At 44.7% G+C, this 25681-nt stretch overlaps 3 protein-coding genes across 4 annotated transcripts in view; 1 reads left to right on the forward strand and 2 right to left on the reverse strand.

Annotated features, from left to right (window-relative positions):
• The window catches only part of LOC133517328 (uncharacterized), a 41927-nt gene extending 40380 nt beyond the window's left edge, over positions 1 to 1547 (reverse strand). Inside the window, exon 1 of the mRNA XM_061850592.1 lies at positions 833 to 1547. Within this exon, the coding sequence (XP_061706576.1) occupies positions 833 to 1074 (242 nt within the window). The 5' untranslated portion in view covers positions 1075 to 1547. The remainder of the gene's footprint in view (positions 1 to 832) is intronic.
• A 2253-nt stretch (positions 1548 to 3800) lies between these two features.
• Positions 3801 to 7845, forward strand: LOC133517330 (uncharacterized). Of its 2 annotated transcripts, none has more exons than XR_009799361.1 (4): positions 3801 to 4203; positions 5156 to 5294; positions 5931 to 6807; positions 7699 to 7845. XR_009799361.1 is itself a non-coding variant. In XM_061850595.1 (4 exons), exons 1-4 carry the CDS (start codon positions 4061 to 4063, stop codon positions 7759 to 7761), a joined length of 783 nt encoding a protein of 260 aa, XP_061706579.1. In that variant the 5' UTR covers positions 3803 to 4060; the 3' UTR covers positions 7762 to 7845. The 2 variants fall into 2 exon arrangements, 1 of the variants encoding a protein (XP_061706579.1); XM_061850595.1 differs by having other exon boundaries at positions 3803 to 4203; positions 5931 to 6368.
• Positions 7846 to 8736: 891 nt separating this feature from the next.
• Positions 8737 to 25681, reverse strand: part of LOC133517504 (ubiquitin-protein ligase E3A) — a 42372-nt gene continuing 25427 nt past the window's right edge. The window contains exons 15-19 of the mRNA XM_061850838.1: positions 18201 to 18382; positions 16659 to 16827; positions 14961 to 15128; positions 13262 to 13417; positions 8737 to 9123 (exon numbers count right to left, since the gene is read on the reverse strand). Of these exons, the coding sequence (XP_061706822.1) occupies positions 8785 to 9123; positions 13262 to 13417; positions 14961 to 15128; positions 16659 to 16827; positions 18201 to 18382 (1014 nt within the window). The 3' untranslated portion in view covers positions 8737 to 8784. The remainder of the gene's footprint in view (positions 9124 to 13261; positions 13418 to 14960; positions 15129 to 16658; positions 16828 to 18200; positions 18383 to 25681) is intronic.

Here is a 25681-nt window from a genome sequence, read left to right on the forward strand (position 1 = left end):
TCGGCAAATTACCTCGCATTATTACATTCGCATTACAAGACCTGCAACTTTTTCTAGCAAACGAGATATTGACAAAATGAAATGTAATCGATATACTTAGGCACCTTAATTATACACAGTGCTTTTATAGGGTTCCGTACCTAAAGAGTCGAACGGGACACTATTACTGAGACTTCGCTGTCCGTCCGTTCGTCTGTCACCAGGCTGTATCTCATGAACCGTGATAGCTAGACAGTTCAAATTTTCATAGATGATGTATTTCTGTTGCCGCTATAACAACAAATACTAAAAACATAATAAAATAAATATTTAAGGGGGGCTCCCATACAACAAACATTTTTTTTTGCTTTTTTTATTTATAAATAATGGTTCCGTAACCCTTCGTACGCGAGTCCAACTCGCACTTGCCCGGTTTTTTTTAAAGACTTTAAGGTACCTACTATATAAAATGGTTTTCGTGTAGGGGAAATATACCTATGGTCGATTTCTTATGACATTTCAGTTAATTAATTTATTTTACAGATTTATCTTTGATTTGCTTTGCTTATCGATAACCGGTTTGTCGATATTTGTTTTTGGCAATCTCTCGATTTTGCTAGAAGAAGTTCTGATAGGTCTAAATATAACTGATGCATGAGACGAGGGCTGTGCCCAGCAGTGGGACGTATATAGGATGATTTTTTTTTAATTTATTTATATGGGCTTTTAGTATTTTCAAAGTTTATTTGACGTCGCAAGTTTATTTGACGTTAATAAAAAATGCGTAACATTTTTGCGTTCAGTCTTTGTTCAGAAATGTCGCTAGACACCTTGTTAAATTTAAAACACTCACAATATGTTTTCCAGCTCCAGGTCCTTCTGCATCGCCACCAGGAGGAAATACTGCTGCAGCCGCCACTCCTTGTCGCTCGGTAGCACGAGTCTCTCCGCCTCGCTGGTGTCTCCATCCTGCCTCGCTGCCTCCTCCTGGAGCAGCAGCTCCGCCAGGAGACGGGGGTATACTTGGAAGATGTCCCCTTCGCCGAGCTCGTTAAGGGCAACCCAGAGGGTGTTTGGGTCATATTTATCTGGCATTGTGACATGATCAAGTTTTATCTTTATGTATTGCCCGGATGGGAGCGAGATCAAAACATTTATTTTTATTTTGTATTTATGACTCCCGTTTCATTTTAAAATATAATTGGTCTATGTTACGTAATAATATGTGTATTTATTTTACCCATTAGTATGAATATTAATATTATACGCGATCAGTTTCAAGACTTTCAAGTGGGTCGAAAATCGTTGGTCTCCTTTTATCATATTTCTAAAAGTAAAATTAAAATTTTGTAAAAAAGGTATGGGTATTCTTAGAAACAAAAATTTTACTGTTTTCGAAAAACCAGGAAGGAGGGTTAGAAGATAAATACTCTACAAAAATACCCTACTCAGGGTCCATGTTGTGAAAATTTAATTTAAGATAACATCTGTATGTACCATGGAATGCAATTAATAAATGAAATGAAATGAAAATAATAAAATAAAAAATATTGGTTTTTTTCCTAACTTGTTTTACAATCTATTTTAATACAAAAATGTAAGGAATCAAACCATTATATTTTTTTTATTTTGGAACTTGATAATTACTTTAATTTTGAAACTTTGTAGTCTTGTATTTTTTATCTTTTGACCAATTTATTGTGATTAAATTCAATATTTATGGCCATCCCAAGTACCTACTACTCAAAAAATTTATAAAATAAAAATTAAGGACACTATTTTTCCTGGCTCGAAATATAAATCACCTATCCTATTTATTTGGAAAAATGTTCACGTTTTACAAACAATTTACAATAAAACGCGACTTATTCAAACAAGTTTCTTCAAACATATCATAAAACCGCTTATATAATTCCTGGCAAATTGCCATTCACACATAAACTAGTCTTTATCACATAATCTGCCGAAAATTGGCAAAGTTTTTACGCGTAGAAGTTACGCGGTCGGCTCGCGGGCAGTAACTGACTCAGCTTAACAGAGTTCGGCATTCGCAAGCCTATTGGTGAATCGTTAACTTGTTGCTCTAAGCTGTGGTTAAAAACACGAGTAAAAATGCGGCGATCTTTTCTTGTAATGATTGGCAAAGTATGTGAATATTTCTGCAGATTAGTGTGAGAGACCACGCAAAGCGCTCTTTGAATGTCGGGCTTCGCCTGAACTTGCAGTGAGAAGAGCGTCCCACGGTTTTCTGTGAGAGCTTGCTTTTGGGCGCTCTGAATGGCTCGACCTTATAGTGAGAGAGAAGCGCACGAAGCAGCCATACCAGCGGCCCGCGGTCGGAGACCAGGGGACCGAAGTTCGTCAATTGCAGGCATTTTTCTCTGTCACTCTAATTACATCTTAGTGAGAGTAAAAGAGAAAGATCCCCGCAATTGGCGAATTTCGGTTTTCGCGGTAGGCCCCTGTACCTACCCACCTCCCCGATACACCTCTTTATAGGTGACTCGGAGGTATACCTATATACTCGACTAGAAACATTTCAATAGCGCGATGTAGAAAATTACAAACAATTTTTTAATCATAATCAAATACAAAACACAAATGTAAGGTGTTTTAGATTAAGCGAAAAACGGCAGGCCGAATAATCCGCACAATTGTCACAAATTTATTCTACATTAATACCTTCAAGAAAAGAGTGTACTCCCATCCTCTGGTGTTGCGGGTGTCCATGGGCGGCGGTAATCGCTTACCGCCAGGTGATCCGTCTGCTCGTTTGCCTCCTATATATATTAAGAAAAACCCTTCGATACACACAAATACCTATGTAAGGTATCTGTGTGTATCGAAGGGATTTTTATTACGTAATCTAAAGGGTTGAAATAAAGCTAAAGGGTTGAAATAGAAAAACCTTTTCATTCTTCGACTATACTTAAGGGGCCCACTGATTAACAGTCCGCCGGACGGTATCGGACTGTCAGTAGTTCGGAACTGTCAACTTTCTGTTCTGACAGTCCGATACCGTCCGGCGGACTGTTAATCAAGGTGCCCTTTTACGTAACCCGTAACCAACTACCTACCAAAAATGTACTGTAGGGCTAAGATGGTCGGTTCTTTATCATTTATTGTCACCATGCCTGTCACGCTCTAACAAGTATGTAAGTGCGAAAGTGACGCTGACGCATGAAATTACTGTCATAAAAATGCGACCATGATACCGCCTGCTGGTAGTGATTAATTGTATTTAATTCATCTGGAGCGGTTTAGGAAGCTATAGGGACCGTGCACGTTGGAGAGTCTGCCATCTTGTGGCCTGAATCGGAACCATGAACATGTACATTTACACGTCACGTGTTTTCTCGTGCATAGTAGGTTCTGCCATCTTGTGGGCTACCTCGGAACAGTAAACATCACATTTACGCCTCGCGCCAAAAACCTGACGTCTCCTGTGCTGCCTCCTACAGTTCATGCACGCTCCTTATAGTCAGACCAAGATAAATTGACAGCGATTTTGACAGCACAGACAGTGCTAATGTTATTTTAAACGTCAATATAATTATTTTACTCCACATCATATTACTTTGCCCCACATATTGACAGAATTCAACTTTCTCATCAGTTATGAACCATCAAGCTTTATCAGTTGGTGTGTTGCAAAATATATATTAATAATTACCTGTGTTAAAATACTATATTTACCTACTACACTTTGGTAGCTGTTTGGTAGTCATACTTTTAATTGTTTTCAGACCTATTCAAAAAGTGCTTAAACTCCTTTCCGTCCGATTAAAAAAAAGACGTCAATGTCAATCTATCAAACTTCAATACCATATGTAAAAATAACATCATGCATAACAAAAATACATGCTTTTGCTAAACTAAAATGATATTAACTACATTGTGACGGGCGTGTCCGAATTAAGACTCCTGCTGCAATCTTGGCGGGAGTACCTACATAGTTTTTTCTTGCTAATAATGTATAACATACGAATTTTGTTGATAACTACCTATTCTCTACCTAACTGACTGGCAAAGGCCCTAGAGGAGCCATTTCTATATTATAATAGTATTCCAAGGACCCAAAATGGACCAACAGTCGATCCTCAGTAAGGACAGCTATACACAACGCAGGAAGTTGTTTAAGAACATTTGGGATACAGCCGTAACGTTGGATCAGAAGGATAAGGAACCTGAACAGCCTAATGTGGCCAAACCTAAGGTCATTAAGTACGTCCCGTCATAATCATGTATCTTATCTACCCAATAGGAAGTCCTCCCGGTACTGGTTTCCTATACAAATACAGTACAATACGGTTCTCGCCAAGCACTCAGTACCTACCGGGAGGATTGCCTACTACCTACCTTATTAGGTATGTAGTGTCTCGGTGAGACGCGAGAGCAAATCCTGGTGTTGGTACCAAGTCTTTAGAGTCTGGGTTATAAGCGCGAAAATCGAAGTTCGTCAATTGTGGACATTTTTCTCTGTCACTCTTATTACGTCTTACTGAGAGTATAAGAGAAAGATCCCCGCAATTTGTGAATTTCGGTTTAGTACCTTTACTAGTTTTTGCGAGACTGCGGTAAGAAAGCCACCTAATCCCAAGGAGAGTCTTATTTTGAGTATTTTTAAACACAACTCAAAATGACTCGAGCCTGCGAATACAAACTCCGACAACAATTTTGTAGGTTTAATCAAAAGCCGATTTTGCCAAGAGGGAGGGGGGGGGGGACAACAGCCCCGCACTGCCCCCCCCCCCTTATAAATGTTCTAACTAAATGTATACCCCTCCCCTCACCTTGGCCATTGGCCATATGATCTGCCCGCCCTAGCCCATCAGCTGGCGACGTCCTTGGATTCGGGTCTCTAAGAACTCGAGTTTTGACTCAATTATATCGTTGAGTACCAGAGGACACTGAGTACTCGGTCTTAACCAACACTGACTTTGCCGCATTAACCTTTTGAACGCCAAGGACCTAAAGGCGTCGTTACTAGTCGTGCCCACAGCGCCAAGGACAACTATAGGTGTTATGGCGGACGCTGTCAAAGTAACCTTCACACTTTCGAGTAAGATATACATTAGGTCGCTCGCGCCCGGGAGCTTGGCGTTCGAGTGATGTTTGTATTTATGACATAAAGCGTTCAAAGGGTTAACTACCTATTATTTATTTTATTTGTCAGAACATTAAGACTGGGTGAAGCGGACGGCATAAACATAGGCAAGAATAAAAAGCAGCGTATCAAGAACCTGAGGATCGTCTGCAATCGACTGCTCGACATCTGCAACAGACAGGAGTCAGAGGACCATGTGTATGATCAGGTCAGCATTTTCAGTAACCTCCACTGCTTATGAAGATTACAAAGCAAAATAAAAAAAACCCTAATCGTATATAGATAGAGTATTTGGACGGAAGGGAAAAGGATCCAATCCACAATCTGTCAATGAAATTTTAACCCTTTTTCAGGCCGCACCAATCTACAAGGTTTTCCCAAAAAATCCAAATATATTCCAATTAATCCAGCTTTGACGATTCATTTGAAGACAAGTAACGTTTCCTGAAAGTGTAATCTAATTTGAACGTTAAATCGGAATGCTAAAGTTGAAATTGAAATGGCGCATATGTGGTCGATAAATCGTACTATGCCTGGAAAAGGGTTAACTTTCTGTCAAAAGGAAGTCATTCAATTGAATGACAAATTTAGAGGATGGATCCTTTTCACTAAACTATCACAGGTTTGAACCTCTCCGCGACGCCCCGCTCGACGCTGCATTGCCCGCAAACTTGCCCGCTCGGCATTCACTTTGAGCAGCGTCGACTCAGGACACCAGTATGAGTTTCATTTGTTTAACATGCACGCCGCACGCCCCGCCCCGCTGCACGCCCGACTCGAGCGTCCACTCAGGCCTTACACTAATTGTGACGGTCTTGTGAGGATTTTTTACTTTTTGCGTCAGATCTCCGCTGCCCGCCGCGACTCCAGCATAACATCCACAATGTTCGTCCATCAACGAAAGCGTAAGAAAACCCCAAAGAAGAAAAAAAAAGTCAAAAAGGCTTATGAACAACCACCACAAGAACTACCACAAGAACTACCACAAGTCGATGTTCAAGAAGAAGTAACTTCATTTAACGACGACGAAGAAGGCCCTTTTACGCACCGTGGGACGAAACCTCTTAGAGATTTGAATTCCCTGAGGATAGAGCGAGCACTGCTCATCCAGCGGTTTCTAAACGAACGGTTAAATTTAGAAAAGGCCCCTACACCCGAGCCTGTTGAATCCGAGGAGAAACTCGGAGACACCCATTGCAAAGTAGTTAAGAAAAAACAAAATAGAACAAAAACGTCACCGACGCCGTCGCCGCCGCCGCGCGTAACTTGCAACTCGAAAAGGGTATCTAGTGCTAAACATAAAAAAAGAAAACAAAAATGTCACGATGTTCATTGATTGCCTGTGAACTCTCAGGAGGCTCTTAAATGTAACTAATCCATTAACTAACTACTCGTGTGCGCATTATTACTAGTGTTGATTAAGACTCGAGTCTCAAAGGATTCAAAATTAAGCCGGAACTAGAGTTCTTTTCAACTTGCTAGAGACCAGAGTCTTGTAGAGAATAGTCCGTTTCAGAGGACTCATATTTTTACAAATAAAGTCATATTCATTAATACCTTCATCGAAATTCATGGGTTGGGTTGAGTTGCGTTACTGGACTTGGGACTTAAGAGAGTCAGAAGCTTTTAGTGCAGAGACTCGTAAAACCGAGTTCAGTTCATCAAATATAGACTCAAAAGACTGGAGTTCCTACCAAGACTAGTTAAAGTAAAATATCAAGGTACTACAAGATCATAAATATTTACCTATATATATAGTTTTCCTTATCTTCAAATAAAAAAATGCATATTTTTGATCTCGATACTCGGTACTTTGAATTTTTGACCATGACTATTACCTATACAAAGTGTATTCTTACGTCAAAAACATAAAAGTACCTACTTCTGATTTTTGTTTAGTAGTCAGATTTTTGAAAGACGTTCCTTTACTAGTAAATGCTATACGGAGGGATTGTTTTCTAGTTTAAAATATAGAACATCAAAAAAAAATTGCTACGAGAAAAATACAACAAAACGAAAGAGATAATACCTACGTAACCCATGCTCTTGCTTTAATGCATTTCATCATGTAGCAGTACATAAATTACTATTTTGTGTCAATAATTAAGTACAATCTAGTATTTTGTCAACGACTTTACAGGGGCCCATTTCTCGAACGGAATTAGACTAATATTATTAGTACACGAACTGTTAAATCATATAGATTACCATGGCAACTCACTAATAATATTAGTCTAATGGATTTGGGCCCCTAAGGCCCATTTCTCGAACGGTATAGTCTAATATTATTAGTATGTTGCCATGGTAACCCATACGATTTGACAGTTCGTGGACTAATAATATTAGTCTAATACCGTTCGAGAAATGGGCCCCTGGAATTCATTGTAAAGTTTCATGGTCTTAAACGAGTCATGGATTTAAATAGGAAAAGAGCCTCTCTAGGAGTTCAAAAGGGTTTCCAATTAAAAATAAACTAATAGTGTTCGACCGAAGTTTCGATTTCCGTATGAAAAATCGTGTTTCGGCCGAAACTAAGAGCAACCAAACATTCGATGAAAAACATTCGGTCGGACACTAGAAAATAAACAATTAATTGTTATTTGTTATTACAGTCATCGTGTCCCCGTGAGTGTTGCCCCATTCCGATAATTAACTTGGTACTTCCGATAGAATAGCAAAGTGAAGCAAAGTGGCCAAAAAGTGTTTCGTAATTAAGTTACAATTTACAGTGAGAAATAAATACAATTTTCTTCCTTGGAGCATTTAACTTTACTTGAAACTCGGATAGATTTAATTGGTAGATTTTGCAATTTTGGGATTAGGAATTATTATATCATAACACCAAATAACACTATCATGGGGCGATTTCAAAAGTAAATTATTGTTCTTAATAGTAACAGAAATTAACTGGGTCAAAAAATTGTAATTAAGCGGGTACATAGAGCGAGCATACGCACTATAGGCAATTTCGTCACGCACAAACCGGTCAGTGTAGACGTGCCTCGGCCGAGGCGGCGCATTCAGGCGAGGAAAACGTGCGCGCCGCCTCGGCAGAGGCACGTTTACACTGGCCGGTTTGTTTGGACCCGCCTATAATGGCAACGTATGCGATTGAGAGAAATTCCTAAGCCAAATTTAGGCATATCGGCTGTTCATATTAAAAGTTCGGGCGATTTTGAGGGCGCCGCACTACACACTAAGGGTTGGGCGATCTAGAGGGCTCCTACTCGAGGGGCGCCCACGGTACTCTACAAGGGCGCCACCCTACACACTAGGGGTCGGGCGATCCAGAGGGCTCCTACTTGAGGGGCGCCCACGGTACTCTACAAGGGCGCCATCCTACACACTAGGGGTCGGGCGATCCAGAGGGCTCCTACTTGAGGGGCGCCCACGGTACTCTACAAGGGCGCCATCCTACACACTAGGGGTCGGGCGATCCAGAGGGCTCCTACTTGAGGGGCGTCCACGGTACTCTACAAGGGCGCCACTATACACACTAGAGGTCGGGCGATTCACAGGGCTCCTACTATAGGGGCGCCCGCGGTACTCTCCACACTAAAAGCTCGGGCGATTTCAGAGCGCAGCTTCGCGCGCTCCTATACATATATACGGGGCGCCGTTGAAATATCTCTTAAATAAAAAACCAGGTATATAAATAAAACAAATTGTAATCAATATAAAGTCGTATCATGTACAAGCTAGAGCATCCCGAAGCCCTTCGAGTAGCTGATGGCCTTCAGGAGCCGGTCTTGCAGCTTGTCGCGGGAGCTGTACTCGGGCAGCAGCAGCACGTTGAAGCAGGTGTGCGCGGTGGGCAGGCGCTCGCAGTCGGGCCCGTTGCGCGCGATGACGAGGCGCAGGTGGCTGAGGCCGCCCACCGGCACGCGGTCCGAGCCCGTCGCGAACTGCAGCAGGCGCCGCTGGTCGGCCGGCGGCAGCGCGTGCACGATGCTCCAGAAGTCCTTGATGGTCTGCGACTCGGACGTGTAGCCGGCGTCGTATTCTGTTGATTTTTCTAGCTCGTTGAAGTCGAAGTTCTGGGGAAATGTACAGTTTTTAGAATTCGGTGAAGTGCCTCCGGTCTCGTACGGCTCACTGTTCTATTTATATAATACTTATTGAGGTATACATTTGCATTTGTTTTGCTTCGTTAAATTTTCATACAAAATAAAATATAATCTGTTTACAAGCTTTCATTTAAATTGCCCTGTTATTTTTCCGATTGAGCAAAATAATTGTACGACGTGTACCGTCGAGTACTCCTCGTACTCCTCGGGCCGGCCGGACGAGCCGGAACAGCGCCGCCAGCGGGCTCTCGTCCGTCACCATGACGGACCGGCGCCGGACCGCCTTGATACAGTACAGAGTGTACTATGATAGCCCACCTTGCTCCCGCAGACCAGCGTCTCCACCTCCTCGGGCCGGAACAGCGCCGCCAGCGGGCTCTCGTCCGTCACCATGACGGACCCGCGCCGGACCGCCTTGTATCATACAGAGTGTACTATGATAGATAGCCCACCTTGCTCCCGCAGACCAGCGTCTCCACCTCCTCGGGCCGGAACAGCGCCGCCAGCGGGCTCTCGTCCGTCACCATGACGGACCCGCGCCGGACCGCCTTGTATCATACAGAGTGTACTATGATAGCCCACCTTGCTCCCGCAGACCAGCGTCTCCACCTCCTCGGGCCGGAACAGCGCCGCCAGCGGGCTCTCGTCCGTCACCATGACGGACCGGCGCCGGACCGCCTTGTATCATACAGAGTGTACTATGATAGCCCACCTTGCTCCCGCAGACCAGCGTCTCCACCTCCTCGGGCCGGAACAGCGCCGCCAGCGGGCTCTCGTCCGTCACCATGACGGACCCGCGCCGGACCGCCTTGTATCATACAGAGTGTACTATGATAGATAGCCCACCTTGCTCCCGCAGACCAGCGTCTCCACCTCCTCGGGCCGGAACAGCGCCGCCAGCGGGCTCTCGTCCGTCACCATGATGGACCCGCGCCGGACCGCCTTGTATCATACAGAGTGTACTATGATAGCCCACCTTGCTCCCGCAGACCAGCGTCTCCACCTCCTCGGGCCGGAACAGCGCCGCCAGCGGGCTCTCGTCCGTCACCATGACGGACCCGCGCCGGACCGCCTTGTATCATACAGAGTGTACTATGATAGATAGCCCACCTTGCTCCCGCAGACCAGCGTCTCCACCTCCTCGGGCCGGAACAGCGCCGCCAGCGGGCTCTCGTCCGTCACCATGACGGACCCGCGCCGGACCACCTTGTATCATACAGAGTGTACTATGATAGTTAGCCCACCTTGCTCCCGCAGACCAGCGTCTCCACCTCCTCGGGCCGGAACAGCGCCGCCAGCGGGCTCTCGTCCGTCACCATGACGGACCCGCGCCGGACCGCCTTGTATCATACAGAGTGTACTATGGTAGCCCACCTTGCTCCCGCAGACCAGCGTCTCCACCTCCTCGGGCCGGAACAGCGCCGCCAGCGGGCTCTCGTCCGTCACCATGACGGACCCGCGCCGGACCGCCTTGTATCATACAGAGTGTACTATGGTAGCCCACCTTGCTCCCGCAGACCAGCGTCTCCACCTCCTCGGGCCGGAACAGCGCCGCCAGCGGGCTCTCGTCCGTCACCATGACGGACCCGCGCCGGACCACCTTGTATCATACAGAGTGTACTATGATAGTTAGCCCACCTTGCTCCCGCAGACCAGCGACTCCACCTCCTCGGGCCGGAACAGCGCCGCCAGCGGGCTCTCGTCCGTCACCATGACGGACCCGCGCCGGACCGCCTTGTATCATACAGAGTGTACTATGGTAGCCCACCTTGCTCCCGCAGACCAGCGTCTCCACCTCCTCGGGCCGGAACAGCGCCGCCAGCGGGCTCTCGTCCGTCACCATGACGGACCCGCGCCGGACCGCCTTGTATCATACAGAGTGTACTATGGTAGCCCACCTTGCTCCCGCAGACCAGCGTCTCCACCTCCTCGGGCCGGAACAGCGCCGCCAGCGGGCTCTCGTCCGTCACCATGACGGACCCGCGCCGGACCGCCTTGTATCATACAGAGTGTACTATGGTAGCCCACCTTGCTCCCGCAGACCAGCGTCTCCACCTCCTCGGGCCGGAACAACGCCGCCAGCGGGCTCTCGTCCGTCACCATGACGAACCCGCGCCGGACCGCCTTGTACCATACAGAGTGTACTATGGTAGCCCACCTTGCTCCCGCAGACCAGCGTCTCCACCTCCTCGGGCCGGAACAGCGCCGCCAGCGGGCTCTCGTCCGTCACCATGACGGACCCGCGCCGGACCGCCTTGTACCATACAGAGTGTACTATGGTAGCCCACCTTGCTCCCGCAGACCAGCGTCTCCACCTCCTCGGGCCGGAACAGCGCCGCCAGCGGGCTCTCGTCCGTCACCATGACGGACCCGCGCCGGACCGCCTTGTACCATACAGAGTGTACTATGGTAGCCCACCTTGCTCCCGCAGACCAGCGTCTCCACCTCCTCGGGCCGGAACAGCGCCGCCAGCGGGCTCTCGTCCGTCACCATGACGGACCCGCGCCGGACCGCCTTGTATCATACAGAGTGTACTATGGTAGCCCACCTTGCTCCCGCAGACCAGCGTCTCCACCTCCTCGGGCCGGAACAGCGCCGCCAGCGGGCTCTCGTCCGTCACCATGACGGATCCGCGCCGGACCGCCTTGTACCATACAGAGTGTACTATGGTAGCCCACCTTGCTCCCGCAGACCAGCGTCTCCACCTCCTCGGGCCGGAACAGCGCCGCCAGCGGGCTCTCGTCCGTCACCATGACGGACCCGCGCCGGACCGCCTTGTACCATACAGAGTGTACTATGGTAGCCCACCTTGCTCCCGCAGACCAGCGTCTCCACCTCCTCGGGCCGGAACAGCGCCGCCAGTGGGCTCTCGTCCGTCACCATGACGGACCCGCGCCGGACCGCCTTGTACCATACAGAGTGTACTATGGTAGCCCACCTTGCTCCCGCAGACCAGCGTCTCCACCTCCTCGGGCCGGAACAGCGCCGCCAGCGGGCTCTCGTCCGTCACCATGACGGACCCGCGCCGGACCGCCTTGTACCATACAGAGTGTACTATGGTAGCCCACCTTGCTCCCGCAGACCAGCGTCTCCACCTCCTCGGGCCGGAACAGCGCCGCCAGCGGGCTCTCGTCCGTCACCATGACGGACCCGCGCCGGACCGCCTTGTACCATACAGAGTGTACTATGGTAGCCCACCTTGCTCCCGCAGACCAGCGTCTCCACCTCCTCGGGCCGGAACAGCGCCGCCAGCGGGCTCTCGTCCGTCACCATGACGGACCCGCGCCGGACCGCCTTGTACCATACAGAGTGTACTATGGTAGCCCACCTTGCTCCCGCAGACCAGCGTCTCCACCTCCTCGGGCCGGAACAGCGCCGCCAGCGGGCTCTCGTCCGTCACCATGACGGACCCGCGCCGGACCGCCTTGTACCATACAGAGTGTACTATAGTAGCCCACCTTGCTCCCGCAGACCAGCGTCTCCACCTCCTCGGGCCGGAACAGCGCCGCCAGCGGGCTCTCGTCCGTCACCATGACGGACCCGCGCCGGACCGCCTTGTACCATACAGAGTGTACTATGGTAGCCCACCTTGCTCCCGCAGACCAGCGTCTCCACCTCCTCGGGCCGGAACAGCGCCGCCAGCGGGCTCTCGTCCGTCACCATGACGGACCCGCGCCGGACCGCCTTGTACCATACAGAGTGTACTATAGTAGCCCACCTTGCTCCCGCAGACCAGCGTCTCCACCTCCTCGGGCCGGAACAGCGCCGCCAGCGGGCTCTCGTCCGTCACCATGACGGACCCGCGCCGGACCGCCTTGTACCATACAGAGTGTACTATGGTAGCCCACCTTGCTCCCGCAGACCAGCGTCTCCACCTCCTCGGGCCGGAACAGCGCCGCCAGCGGGCTCTCGTCCGTCACCATGACGGACCCGCGCCGGACCGCCTTGTACCATACAGAGTGTACTATGGTAGCCCACCTTGCTCCCGCAGACCAGCGTCTCCACCTCCTCGGGCCGGAACAGCGCCGCCAGCGGGCTCTCGTCCGTCACCATGACGGACCCGCGCCGGACCGCCTTGTACCATACAGAGTGTACTATGGTAGCCCACCTTGCTCCCGCAGACCAGCGTCTCCACCTCCTCGGGCCGGAACAGCGCCGCCAGCGGGCTCTCGTCCGTCACCATGACGAACCCGCGCCGGAAAGCTTTGAACTGGCTCTCCACCGACTTGTTGAGCAAATAGTCCGCGTACAGATCTACGAATTCCTGGAATTGAAATAAAAAAAAATATATTTTCATAAATAAAAATAAATTCCTTCCTTTTAGATCGCGGTCTCCTGAGCATATATCATCAGTCATCGCCTCCCGGCTGATACTTTGTCAGATGTAAAAAAAAAACACTTGTTCATGTCGTTAACTGACGGCCTTTCCACCGCGATACAACCGGGTGACGATTTTTTTAATTCACAATAGCATCTAAACTATCATCTGACAAAGGATCAAACGGGAGGCGATGGCAATTTTTTTTACGTGTTTCAATGGCTGCCATTCGTCTGCGTCGACACGAAGCGGCAGCTGACGTCCACGAAGGTTCGCCATACATAGCCGTTAACAACAACAAGTTATCGCCCGGTAGGCGATTGGTCATGGAAATCTGTTCCTGGCTGGCGGTCTATTTGTATCGTGTATTTTTGTGAAATGTTCTCAAAAACCTTCCAAATCTTTTGAAAAGTTGTTATCTTCATGGTGGTTAGGATATTCGTTACAGTAAAAATTCATTTTGTAAGTCAGAAGTTAAATATGATCGATGAACGCCTGAACTGAACGACTTACTACAGTAACTCTGTACCATAGTGTACAGTCATGGACTTTAATTTTTGAGCGATTGAGGTTTTACTGTACATTAGACATTTCATAATCAAATCAAATTACTTGGGATGCTTTAGTTTAAAATGAAAATGGTTCTCTGAAACAAAATCTAATTGAAGTTAACATAAGCAATAAGATGTACTTAACAAATTACTAGCCATTTAGCTAAGTCTACCCGTCTATATTTTAAGGGAGTCCCTCTTCCAACAAACTGTCCTGCAGTTTGGCAGAAGAATTGTTTTGTAAAATGGGTTATATTTACTCTGAATAGGATCTCTTTGTTTGACATAATTATTGAAAGTCATAATGTAATGATAGTCATATTATCATTAGTCATAATTCTGAAACCGTTCACTTTTAAGGGATTTCCTTAGGTTATCCTATAGATAGGTTAGGTTAGGTTTGTTTTATGGCAATCCTGAAAAGTTACGCGTTTCTGAGAAAAACTAAATTACGTCTAACGAAAATGCGGACGAACAATACATTATGACTTAAAACTTTATGGGAAACAATAGACACCCATTCTGAATAAATGTTTTTTTATTTCACCGTTAGCATTGTCAACCAAAATTAGCTTGAATCCTAAATGGCTTAACAATTTAAAGTCCGTCGCATAAAACCATCTATATTCCAATACTACAACTTTAATCCACAAAAGCAATAGTCCGCCTTTAAAGGCCTGTATTTCGATTACCGGTACCAGAAAGGATAAGATAGTCCTTAAGCACTTGTCCGCCTTATAAGGCCTTGTATTGCGATCAGGGACTGATTTCGTTACGGTATTAACGGTACGGTACCGATTTTTTTCGATACCGATTCGTTTTAAAGGTAGGATAATACCGCTTGGTACATAAGTAGCACCATATTTACTGTAAAATACTATTTCTTTCATTCTTGCCTTATAAAGTATGTCACGGTCAGTAAAACGCGTCGTTCATACCTTTTTGTTTCCCTGCGTGACGAAGATATTATCAGCGTCCTCTTTAAGATCATGGAAGATGACGTTGCCGAACACATCCCGATGGCATATCCTGAAGGTCTGGTAGTATACTTCTTCTAAGTCGTCATCGTGGTATTCCAGCATGTCTTTTAGACCGGAGTATAAAATCTAAAACAACCAGGAACTTACAGCCAGCTGATAAATAAATATTGGACATTCTTTACACAAATTGACTAGCCCCTCAAGAAGGCTGACCCTGCCTATGAAGCCGATGGTCCTTAGTTCGAATCCCGGTAAGGGCATTTATTTGTGTTAAGCAGAGATATTTGTTCCTGAGTCGTGGATGTTTTCTATGTATTTAATTCAAGTATTTGTATATTACATATCCGAGTACCCACAACACAAGCCTTCTTAAGCTTACCGTGGGACTTACAAGGAAAGGTACCCTACTGTCCGGTTCCAATTTGATTTATATTTATATATGTTATAGAGTAGTCTAAAATAACAGAGACGTATTTTTTTTTAGCTGCCCAAAGTTTTAGCTATATAAATAGCTCAACCTATTGGGAGAAATTGTCCTCCAAAGTACTAAAAACTTACTAAATCTTCTAACTCCTATAGAAAGTGATGCTCAAGTAACTTGCTAGTTAATGGCTGGTTTGAGTATCCATACACGTATATATGTTTGAAAACAGCAAAAAATAATGAGCACGTGTTTTGTTATATCGGCTAAAACTCATTTTTTCCTAAAAAAATCGACATTCGAAGTTTTATAATATCTCAACGCTAAAGACACATAAAGACGGGTGTTTTTTTTAGGAAAACTTGAGTTTAAGCAGATATAACAAAACACGTGTACATTATTTTTTCCTGTTCTCAAACATATACTCAAACAAGCCATTAACTAGCAAGTTGCTTGAGCATCACTTTCTATAGGAGTTAGAAGATAGGGAGCGTGCATGAACTGTAGGAGGCAGCACAGGAGCCGTCAGATTTTTGTCGCGAGGCGTAAATGTGATGTTTATTGTTCCGATGTAGCCCACAAGATGGCAGAACCTACTTGCACAAGAAAACACGTGACGTGTAAATGTACATGTTTATTGTTCCGATTCAGGCCACAAGATGGCAGACCCTCCAACGCGCACGGTCCCTATAATATTTATTTCTATAAAGAGTAATATGTACTAATATCGACCGCCATCCAAAAATTAGCCCCTTCAACCTTATTAAAAGGCAGCGATGATGACTTTCCACCAAAAATAGAGCGGTGACCATACTTCAAAGCCAATCATGGGGTATTTTTCCCTACTTTTTAACACGCTTTTATTAGGTCGACCTGTATGTAACTATGTAATGGAATCTAAGGTAACTAATTTAACCATCTTCCAAGAATCGTAGCGTCATGAAAATTGGCAGCTGTATGCAGTTCTGATGACAATACAATAATATGGTACTGTCGAACTGATCTGATGATGGAGCCGGAAGATATGAACTGAAACTTCATGATGGAACATCGTATCATAGCTGTTTGGATTTGTTAGAAAAGTCTTTTAATGAACTTTGACCACGATTAGGTTTCAAGGTCTGATGATGAAGCCGGAAGATAGGTACTAACATTCCATGATGGAATAACGTATCATAAGCGTGTTTTTCTAGTGTTTTTTAAACTATTAATTTATTTAAATAAAAAATACTTACAGGGTTCCAGTCAGACAGATCCTCGAATGAGCCTTTCTTTCCCATCAGTTTCCGGTACACGACCATGGGGAAGTTGACGGGTAGTATCACATTATTGTATATGGCCAGGCCCAGTACTATACCAATTAGGGTGAACTGGGCTTCCGTCTCGAAGGATAATGGGTTGAACCTGTCAACATGATGAATAATAAGTATCAGGCAATAATCAAAGAATAATTGAGAGTAAATAATAAAATAAATAAATTTCACGGTATTTTCACGGTAAAAACTAGTGCCTACGCCAATTCTAGTGATTACCAAGCGGACCCCAGGCTCCCACTTTATGTGGAGCCGATTTCTTAGACCACTGTAAACCACTTTACCAATCCAAACGTATACTGCCACTTCCATGTTTGTATGTGTTTGAAATGTGTTTATTTGTAAAGAAAAATATAGAACTGTTTGATGTAAGAGTCACTAACTCTAAGAGAGGGACACATAGGATTAAGTTAAACTTACCAAAAACCAATCTAGCATTATCACGGCAAAATTCATACTGTATGGCTATTAAAATATATAATATTCTCTCTGATGCATTTAAAGAAATGCCTTTTAATATTTTTAAGAAGAAGTTATTTAATTGAACATTGTTATTATTCTGTCAATGAATGTAAATTGTAATATTAAATTATTCCGCCAATGGTATTATTTATTTATTTATTTTATTTAAAACCTTATTTGTAATTCATTATTTCTTGCATGAATTGTATGACATTGTAATGTTTATCGTAGTATGTAAGGTTTATATCTTGTACATAGCTAATTTAGTAAGTAAGTAAAAAACAATATTTGCATGCCAATCATGGCAAAACAAGGATCGGTCTAAACCAAAAATGTAACACCCAACGATATACGCTTGTTTGTCTCAAATAAACATTCATTAATTAATTCATTCATCATCATGTCGTCAGGATCTGTGACGATCCTGGAGAAATTGAGGGAACTCATCAAATATAATAGGCACAACTATAGTTTTTAGAACTCGTGCATTTGCGGCATTGTAAGACTGTTTTGTGAAGTCAGTTATTGTTTGGTTGAAGATTATTAATTAAGCCTCCACCAACCACACTGTCCCGTTGTCTCGCTGCTGCGTGAACATGCTGTAGTCGGGGTTGAAGATCTCTTCTTCGATGTGCTGGAATAATTGTTTACTGACGCCTTCCAGCTGCTGATGATCTGATGATGGCCTACTGATTATTGAGGTCTTACCACACTGTCCCATTGTCGCATTTGTCGCGCTGCAGCGTGAGCATTCCAGTCGGGGTTGAAGATTTCTCCTACGATGAATTGGAAGAACTCTTCCCTGATGCCTTCCAACTGCTCTTAATCTGATGATGGTCTACTGATGATTAAGGTCTTACCACAAAACCCCGTTATTCCGCTGCTGCGTGAACATACCCCAGTCGGCTCTGAAGATCTTGTCGATGAGTTGGAAGAACTCTTACCTGATGCCTTCCAGCTGCTCATGATCTGATGATGGCATACTAGTGATTGAAGTCTTACCACACTGTTCCATTGTCACACTGCTGCGTGAACATGCCGTAGTCGGGGTTGAAGATCTCTTCTACGATGAGCTGGAAGAATTCTTTGCTGACGCCGCCCTCATCCAAGCCCTGCTCGCCCTCGAACTCCACCACGAGCTGCTTCTTGAAGTCCAGGACTCGCTCCATTGCCACCATCTCCAACTGAAATACAAAGTTTTGTGTTTTTAACCTTTTGAACGCCAAGAGCCACTAAAGTGGTCGTGTGCTGTCGTGCCTACCACGCCAACGACCACTAAAGAGGTCATGGCAGACGCTGTCAAAGCAATTTCACTGTTGACAGATAAGGTTTAAATTCGTTTCTCAATAGTTGACATATTGGCGTGTATGCCACATTTTGATGCGAGGGAGAAAGCGTTGAAAAGGTTATAGTACGGTCGCCAAATCTCAAAAGCCCTCTAGAAACACGATTTAATTGACTCGGCTCGGCCTTACCCACAACCGGTATCAATGTGTTCGGACAGTTCTCCTGATCACCGTACATGCGGTAGTAAAGCGGAAAAATGGTGGAGGGGATAGTAATGACGTCACAAAGATGGCGGCCGGACCTATTCTTTTTGGCGGTGTATCTCGAAAACCACTTAACCGATTTTAATCATCGAGGTGTCAAATAATAGCTTATATTATGGAGATTATTTCCTTTTTTACAAACATTTACGTGAAACCTATAGGAAAAAAAATAATCACAAAAAACAGTTTTTTTATAAAATTATTATTTTTTATTTTGTAAAAATCTCCGTAAATATTAGCATTTCGCAAATTTTGTTTAATATAAAACATATTGCTTCATTATCAAGGAATATAATGAGCCTTAAAACATACAGATCGAGTAATAAACAATGAAGCTACACTCATTTATTTGCGCATGGGTAACGATAACTGGCTTTTACCGGTCGAAACTGTGGTGACTGTTACGATACGTATTGAATGGAATTTATAGAGTATCGGTTTTAATTACTGAAATTATAATGACAATTATAAAAACCATACACAATAATGTTACCTTACTTCGACGTTTAGTCTCTTTTTTCGTCTTAATCATAGGTAGGTACATATTTCTTTTTACTTAAAAATTTTATACAGGGTGAACTTTTAACCACCAGTCATACTCTGCGCAGCGACTTTATAGGTCATACTGAACAACTTTTACTATTAGTAGTCCCCAAAGCCGCTCCGAGGCCAGATTTAATTGACTCAGCTCGGCCTTACCCACGACCGGTATCAATGTGTTCGGGCGTTTCTCCTGATCACCGTACATGCGGTAGTAAAGCGGAAAAATGGTGGGAGGGGATAGTAATGACGTCACAAAGATGGCGTCCGGACCTATTCTTTTTGGCGGTGTATCTCGAAAACCAATTAACCGATTGTATTCATCGAGGTGTCAACTAATAGCTTATATTATGGAGATTATTTCCTTTTTACAAACATTTACGTGAAACCTATAGGAAAATAATAATCACAAAAAACATTTTTTTTTATACATTTGGTTGGTAGGTTTGTCTTATGTTTTAAAGCAGTAAAATCTTTCAAGTCGAAACACAGTATAAATATACATTTTGTTGTCTAATCTAAAAGTATGATGTTCATTGTTTAAGACTGATTAGTGATTACTGAATTAAATAACATGCTATTTGTTATTTTTGTTTTATTTTTTAAATCAGGTATTAATTTATTCACTATGTATCACTATACAGGCAAAATGTGTATCATAGTTGGTCTGTAAGTACTTACTACTTGTGTCGAATATAGGTATAAGATGAAATTTTAACCACTAGCCATACTCTGCGCAGTGACTTTACAGGTCATACTGAACAACTTTTATTATGGGACCAATGCCGAATCACGCAAGAAAATTTGGATCTGGAATGACACCCACTGGCTGTGCCCTACCACACAAAGCGAGATGACATTCACAATGCCCATACCTCTCTTTTGGACGTAGTTTAAGGACGTACCCGGGTCCATGACGCATGCTCGCCACACCGCTGCTTAAAATAAGCTGACGCACCGTAAATTGAACTGCGTAAAAATCGCAAAAAATATTACACGGAGATCTTATGGCAGACACCGTACCGGTGACGTAAAAGACGCAACTGTTTTGCGAACAAAAAAGATTCGCGTGAAGCACGTCACTGCGATTCCGTACCGTCACCGTTTTTTAAACAGCGGTGTGGGGAGCATGCGTCAAAAACGGTACGCATACGACGCGTCACTGCGATTCCGTATCGTGACCGTTTTTTAAGCTGCGGTCTGGTCGCACCTTGTATTGTATTGTATTGTATTCGGGCGATTTTTCCGCAACTCGACGACTTGCGCCTATTTTGCGTGATATGTTGGGGGTGGGCTAGTCCTGCCAGCCCAGCTCCTCGAGGAATCCTATCAAACCTTTGATGTTGAGTAGGACCTCGGGGAGGTCTCTCGGAGATCCGAGATGTTTAGCCCTGTATGGAGTCACTCCGCTGCATTCCAGCACCACGTGAGAGGCTGTTTCTTCTGTCTCCATGCAACCTCGGCACAGGGGACTGTCTGTGACACCTGTTGTGAAAAGATGTTTGTTAAATAGTCCATGACCTGTTATGACACTGGTTACCATACTCAGTCGGACCTTCCCTAGTTGCAGGAGCGCCCTTGTGAGTTTTCCGTTGATGCCAGGCATGGCTTCTTTTGCCTGTCTGCATCCAGTCTGGTTCAGCCAGTGTTCTGTGTGTAGTTTCCCTGTACGTGCCAGCAGCATTGAGCGTACCTTGCTAAATGGTATCGGAAGAATCGGTTCCGGACCAATCGCCCCCGCATTCGATCCTTGCCTGGCAAGCTCGTCCGCAGCATCGTTACCTCGGGATCCACTGTGTCCCTGTATAAGTGTATAAGTTTGGATGTAACTATATGGCTATTTAGAGCCATTAAGACTGCTCTACTGTCGGAGAGTATGCGGATGGAGGATCCTACTACCTTTCTTGCAGTGATGGCAGCCGCCGCGTTTATGATGCCCATGCACTCAGCTTGGAATACCGAGTTATGGGCTCCTAGCGGAGTGGTGATCGACATGTTCAGGTCTTCTGAGAAGGTTCCAGAGCCCGATCCGCTGTCTGTTTTGGACCCATCAGTGAAGATTCTCAGCTCCCGGGGATTGAGTCCTTCATGATTGTCGTCCTCATATAACTGTATTTTGTACCTTTTATCGAAGATAGCTTTGTTTGTGAATCCGGTCCGTGCCTGACCTAAGCACTGGAAATTCGTCATACACCTTTTCCAGGCATTTTGTGTGAAGAGCTCCTGTGATGTTAGACCATATCTTGAGGGTTCGCAACCTTACCGCTGAGAGACTGGCCTCTTGCTGTATCTGTAGGTGCAGTGGTGGAAGGTTTAGCATGACCTCCATGGCTGCAGTCGGGGTAGACCTCGTGCAGCCAGTGGTGGCCGCGCATGCGAGCCTTTGAAGTCTTTGTAGTTTGTCTCGTACGTTGCCTAGGTTTGTTCTTGGCCACCAAACCAGAGCACCGTAACAGAGTAAGGGGCGGATTATCGTCTTATAGAGCCAGAGGGTAATTTTCGGGTTGAGTCCCCACCTCTTACCAATCATCCTTCTGCACTGCCAGAAGACAACTCCCGCCTTGTCTAGCCGTTTGTTGATGTGGTTGTTCCAATTGAGTTTATTGTCGAGAGTTAGTCCTAAGTACTTAACTTCATCGGACAGCTGTAGCTCAGTTTGGAAAAGTGTTGGTCTGGTAAAGTTGGTCGCACCTTTATATGGGACAGTCAAAATTTTTTTCGCGATTTCGGAATTGGTCCCATAGTAAAAGTTGTTTAGTATGACCTATAAAGTCGCTGCGCAGAGTATGACTGGTGGTTAAAAGTTCACCCTGTATAAAATTTTTAAGTAAAAAGAAATATGTACCTACCTATGATTAAGACGAAAAAAGAGACTAAACGTCGAAGTAAGGTAACATTATTGTGTCTGGTTTTTATAATTTTAATTATAATTTCAGTAATTAAAACCGATACTCTATAAATTCCATTCAATACGTATCGTAACAGTCACCACAGTTTCGACCGGTAAAAGCCAGTTATCGTTACCCATGCGCAAATAAATGAGTGTAGCTTCATTGTTTATTACTCGATCTGTATGTTTTAAGGCTCATTATATTCCTTGATAATGAAGCAATATGTTTTATATTAAACAAAATTTGCGAAATGCTAATATTTACGGAGATTTTTACAAAATAAAAAATAATAATTTTATAAAAAAACTGTTTTTTGTGATTATTTTTTTTCCTATAGGTTTCATGTAAATGTTTGTAGAAAAGGAAATAATCTCCATAATATAAGCTATTATTTGACACCTCGATGATTAAAATCGGTTAAGTGGTTTTCGAGATACACCGCCAAAAAGAATAGGTCCGGCCGCCATCTTTGTGACGTCATTACTATCCCCTCCACCATTTTTCCGCTTTACTACCGCATGTACGGTGATCAGGAGAACTGTCCGAACACATTGATACCGGTTGTGGGTAAGGCCGAGCTGAGTCAATTAAATCTGGCCTCTGAGCGGCTTGGCGACCGTACTATTAATTAAGCTGAAAAAAGTTTACCCCAAATGAGAGATAATGAGCTGGTCTCTCGTATACACCGGATCGCATGGCAACGATCTCTATGGAAGGAATGTGAAACTTCCGTTGACTTCAAAAGGAGAATTGTCAGACATGACCCAATTGCAGATAGAGCAGACATCTTGAGAAATATTGGATTTCGCGCAACACTAGAGCACCACTAGTAGTGCAACCATGAATCCAGCGAATTAAAAGCCTTAAATTCAGCAATGATCGCGCCGCTCCTATAAAGGCGTGTAGGAGCGACTATGGAGTGTGGAATTAAAAGAAGTGAATTCTCTTTGTTTTGAATTTTAATCATTACGTCGTATTTAACCTTTTGACCGCCAAAGACGTCATATGACGCGCGCGGCGACAGCCCAATATCAACCTTCATGCATACCGACAAGGTTCACGATTACACGCCGCGTACGATATGCGTGGCGTTCAAAAGGTTAATTGACAATGTCAAATCCAGTATTATGACAGCTATTTGTTTCTTGTGGTGAATGGCAATGGTATTTCACCTATGGAATGTGGAATTAAGAGGAGTGACATCTCTTATGGTAGAACTGTTGCAAGTGTCCAGCTGTCAGCTATAAATAATAGTTCCAAATCTCTCCAGAGTAGCGCTAGAGTAGCTAAGAACCTAGGCGTTACTGACGGAGTGAAGTGCACTGGCTATTTTTTTTTTTTTCAAGTATTCTAGATATTGTAGCGCCACCTATTTAAGGTTTTTTGATGACACTTTTTGGTACATGGAGATTGCATTCCTTACCTCCACCTTCCATAGGAGCGACCAGGGATCGGAACCGGTTTTTTGCAAAAACATCGAAATAACCATATATTTCGGTTTATTTTATACTCTAAACGTAGGACTCAGTTGTGTTTTCAGATAACGACTTCGTATTATTAGATTGCCTAATTAGAAATGAAGTAATTAACAAAGAACGAAAAAATACCGTTTTCCGATCCCAGGGAGCGACATTCAACGTTCAGGGTTCTCTTAGGAAAGAATCAATAGTGGAAAAGGTTGTTTAATCCAACCTGGTGAAAAAAATGGTGACCTTCACAGTACTTAAAACGGAGAATTGTCAACTGACCCAGTGTAATTGGAACAATCCTTCTCTATAGAGAGCGTACTTAAACTGTAGGGGGCAGCATAGAAGATGGCAGAACTTACTACGAACAAGATAAAGTACGAGAACGGATGATGGCAGCACTAGCTTTGGCGTGAGGTGTATTGACACTTCACAAACATGTACATTGGTACGTGTTTATGTTTCCGATTCAGGCCACAAGATGGCAGACCCTCCAACGCGCATGGACGCTATAGACTCGTACTCATCGCCGGATATAGCTGAACCCACCCAAGGGACTAAAGAAAGGTTTCACCGTTTAACTTATATACTAAATGTATGTACTCCCCAACTCTTTCCAAAAAGGGCACTCTTTACTTTAGGAGGAATAACTACGAAAGTAAACGTCCAGTCACAAATAAAGCCAATTTATTAAAAATAATCTCAAAGCCTTATACAATCCCTATAAACATTTCGATAGCGTGATGTACAAATCGCCGCTCCCGGTACAGCGCCATCTCAAGGGATATTTGGTAACAGTTTATATTAAAGAACTTGACAAAAGTATAGGGACCGTGCGCGTTGGAGGGTCTGCCATCTTGTGGCCTGAATCGGAACAATAAACATGTACATTTACACGTCACGTGTTTTCTTGTGCATAGTAGGTTCTGCCATCTTGTGGGCTACATCGGAACAATAAACATCAAATTCACGCCTCGCGCCAAAAATCTGACGGCTCCTGTGCTGCCTCCTACAGTTCATGCACGCTCCCTATGGACGCATGTAGGAGTGATATGCGCCGCTCTGAATACATAGGGAATGGGTTCTCGTACGAAAAAATCAATAGAGTGGAGGTTTCTGGCGAAATAACCGAGAAAGTTTGGAAATTGCCGCTTGGCCCGGTTTTAGATGGATCGGGGAGTTCCCTTTAAAGGAAGATTGGGTTTTACTGAACTCTATTCGTAACGTCGAGGGGGTGCCTTCAAACGGCTCATGAAAGGTAACTATCAAAGTGCGTATAACGCTTTTTTTTACTCGTCAACTGTAATGGTTGAACTAAGATTTCGTATAGCAAACTATAATTGCGTACTTTTTATGTTTTACTTGGTCACCGACAATATGCGTGACGACGCGGACATCGAACGCGAGCGTAGGGCATTAGCAATTAGGGCTATGGTCGCCCGTAGGTTCAGCAGGTGTACAGCGCAAGTTAAAATAACACTTTTTCGAGCGTATTGTACTTCGTTGTACGCCTGCAGCCTGTGGACGAGATACACGCAGCGTTCTATGAATGCCATGCGTGTACAGTACAATGACGCGTTCAGGGTACTGTTGCGGCTGCCGCGATACTGCAGTGCGTCGGGCATGTCCGCCGACGCGGTGACGCGCAGGTGGAGGGTTCCCACGCGACGCTGCGCGTGCGCGCCCGCCACGGTCTGCTCGGCGGGGCAGGGAGATGGGACAGTGCATACATTAGGCCCTGGACCTCCCAACATCTTAGTTTAGGTACTAACATAGTAATTTAAGTATAATTGTAACTAACAAAATATGGATTGTATCGTCCGAAATAAATGATTTTTATTTTTATTTTTTGTGTGGGCTCCCAGCGCAACTGTAAGATTTTTTTTCGATATGCTGTAGTCAACTATAAAAAAAATTTACCAATCACGTGCCGCCGCGCTCCCATAGAAAATGCGCGGGTTGCGCGGAGTTGCGTAGTTTATGTTGTCTACTGAGATACCAAATTTCATTAATTATATAGGTTTTATAGACTCGTA

The sequence above is a fragment of the Cydia pomonella genome, chromosome 4 (assembly GCF_033807575.1).
Source record: "Cydia pomonella isolate Wapato2018A chromosome 4, ilCydPomo1, whole genome shotgun sequence".
NCBI classification, from domain to species: domain Eukaryota; kingdom Metazoa; phylum Arthropoda; class Insecta; order Lepidoptera; family Tortricidae; genus Cydia; species Cydia pomonella.

Excerpts from the sequence above, each read along its gene's own strand:
- LOC133517330 (XM_061850595.1), top strand. The coding sequence starts at position 4,061 with ATGGACCAACAGTCGATCCTCAGTAAGGACAGCTATACACAACGCAGG. Across the intron at positions 4,204-5,155 it reads GCCAAACCTAAGGTCATTAA|AACATTAAGACTGGGTGAAG; the intron begins GTACGTCCCGTC and ends TTTATTTGTCAG. Across the intron at positions 6,369-7,698 it reads TAACTTGCAACTCGAAAAGG|TCATCGTGTCCCCGTGAGTG; the intron begins GTATCTAGTGCT and ends TTGTTATTACAG.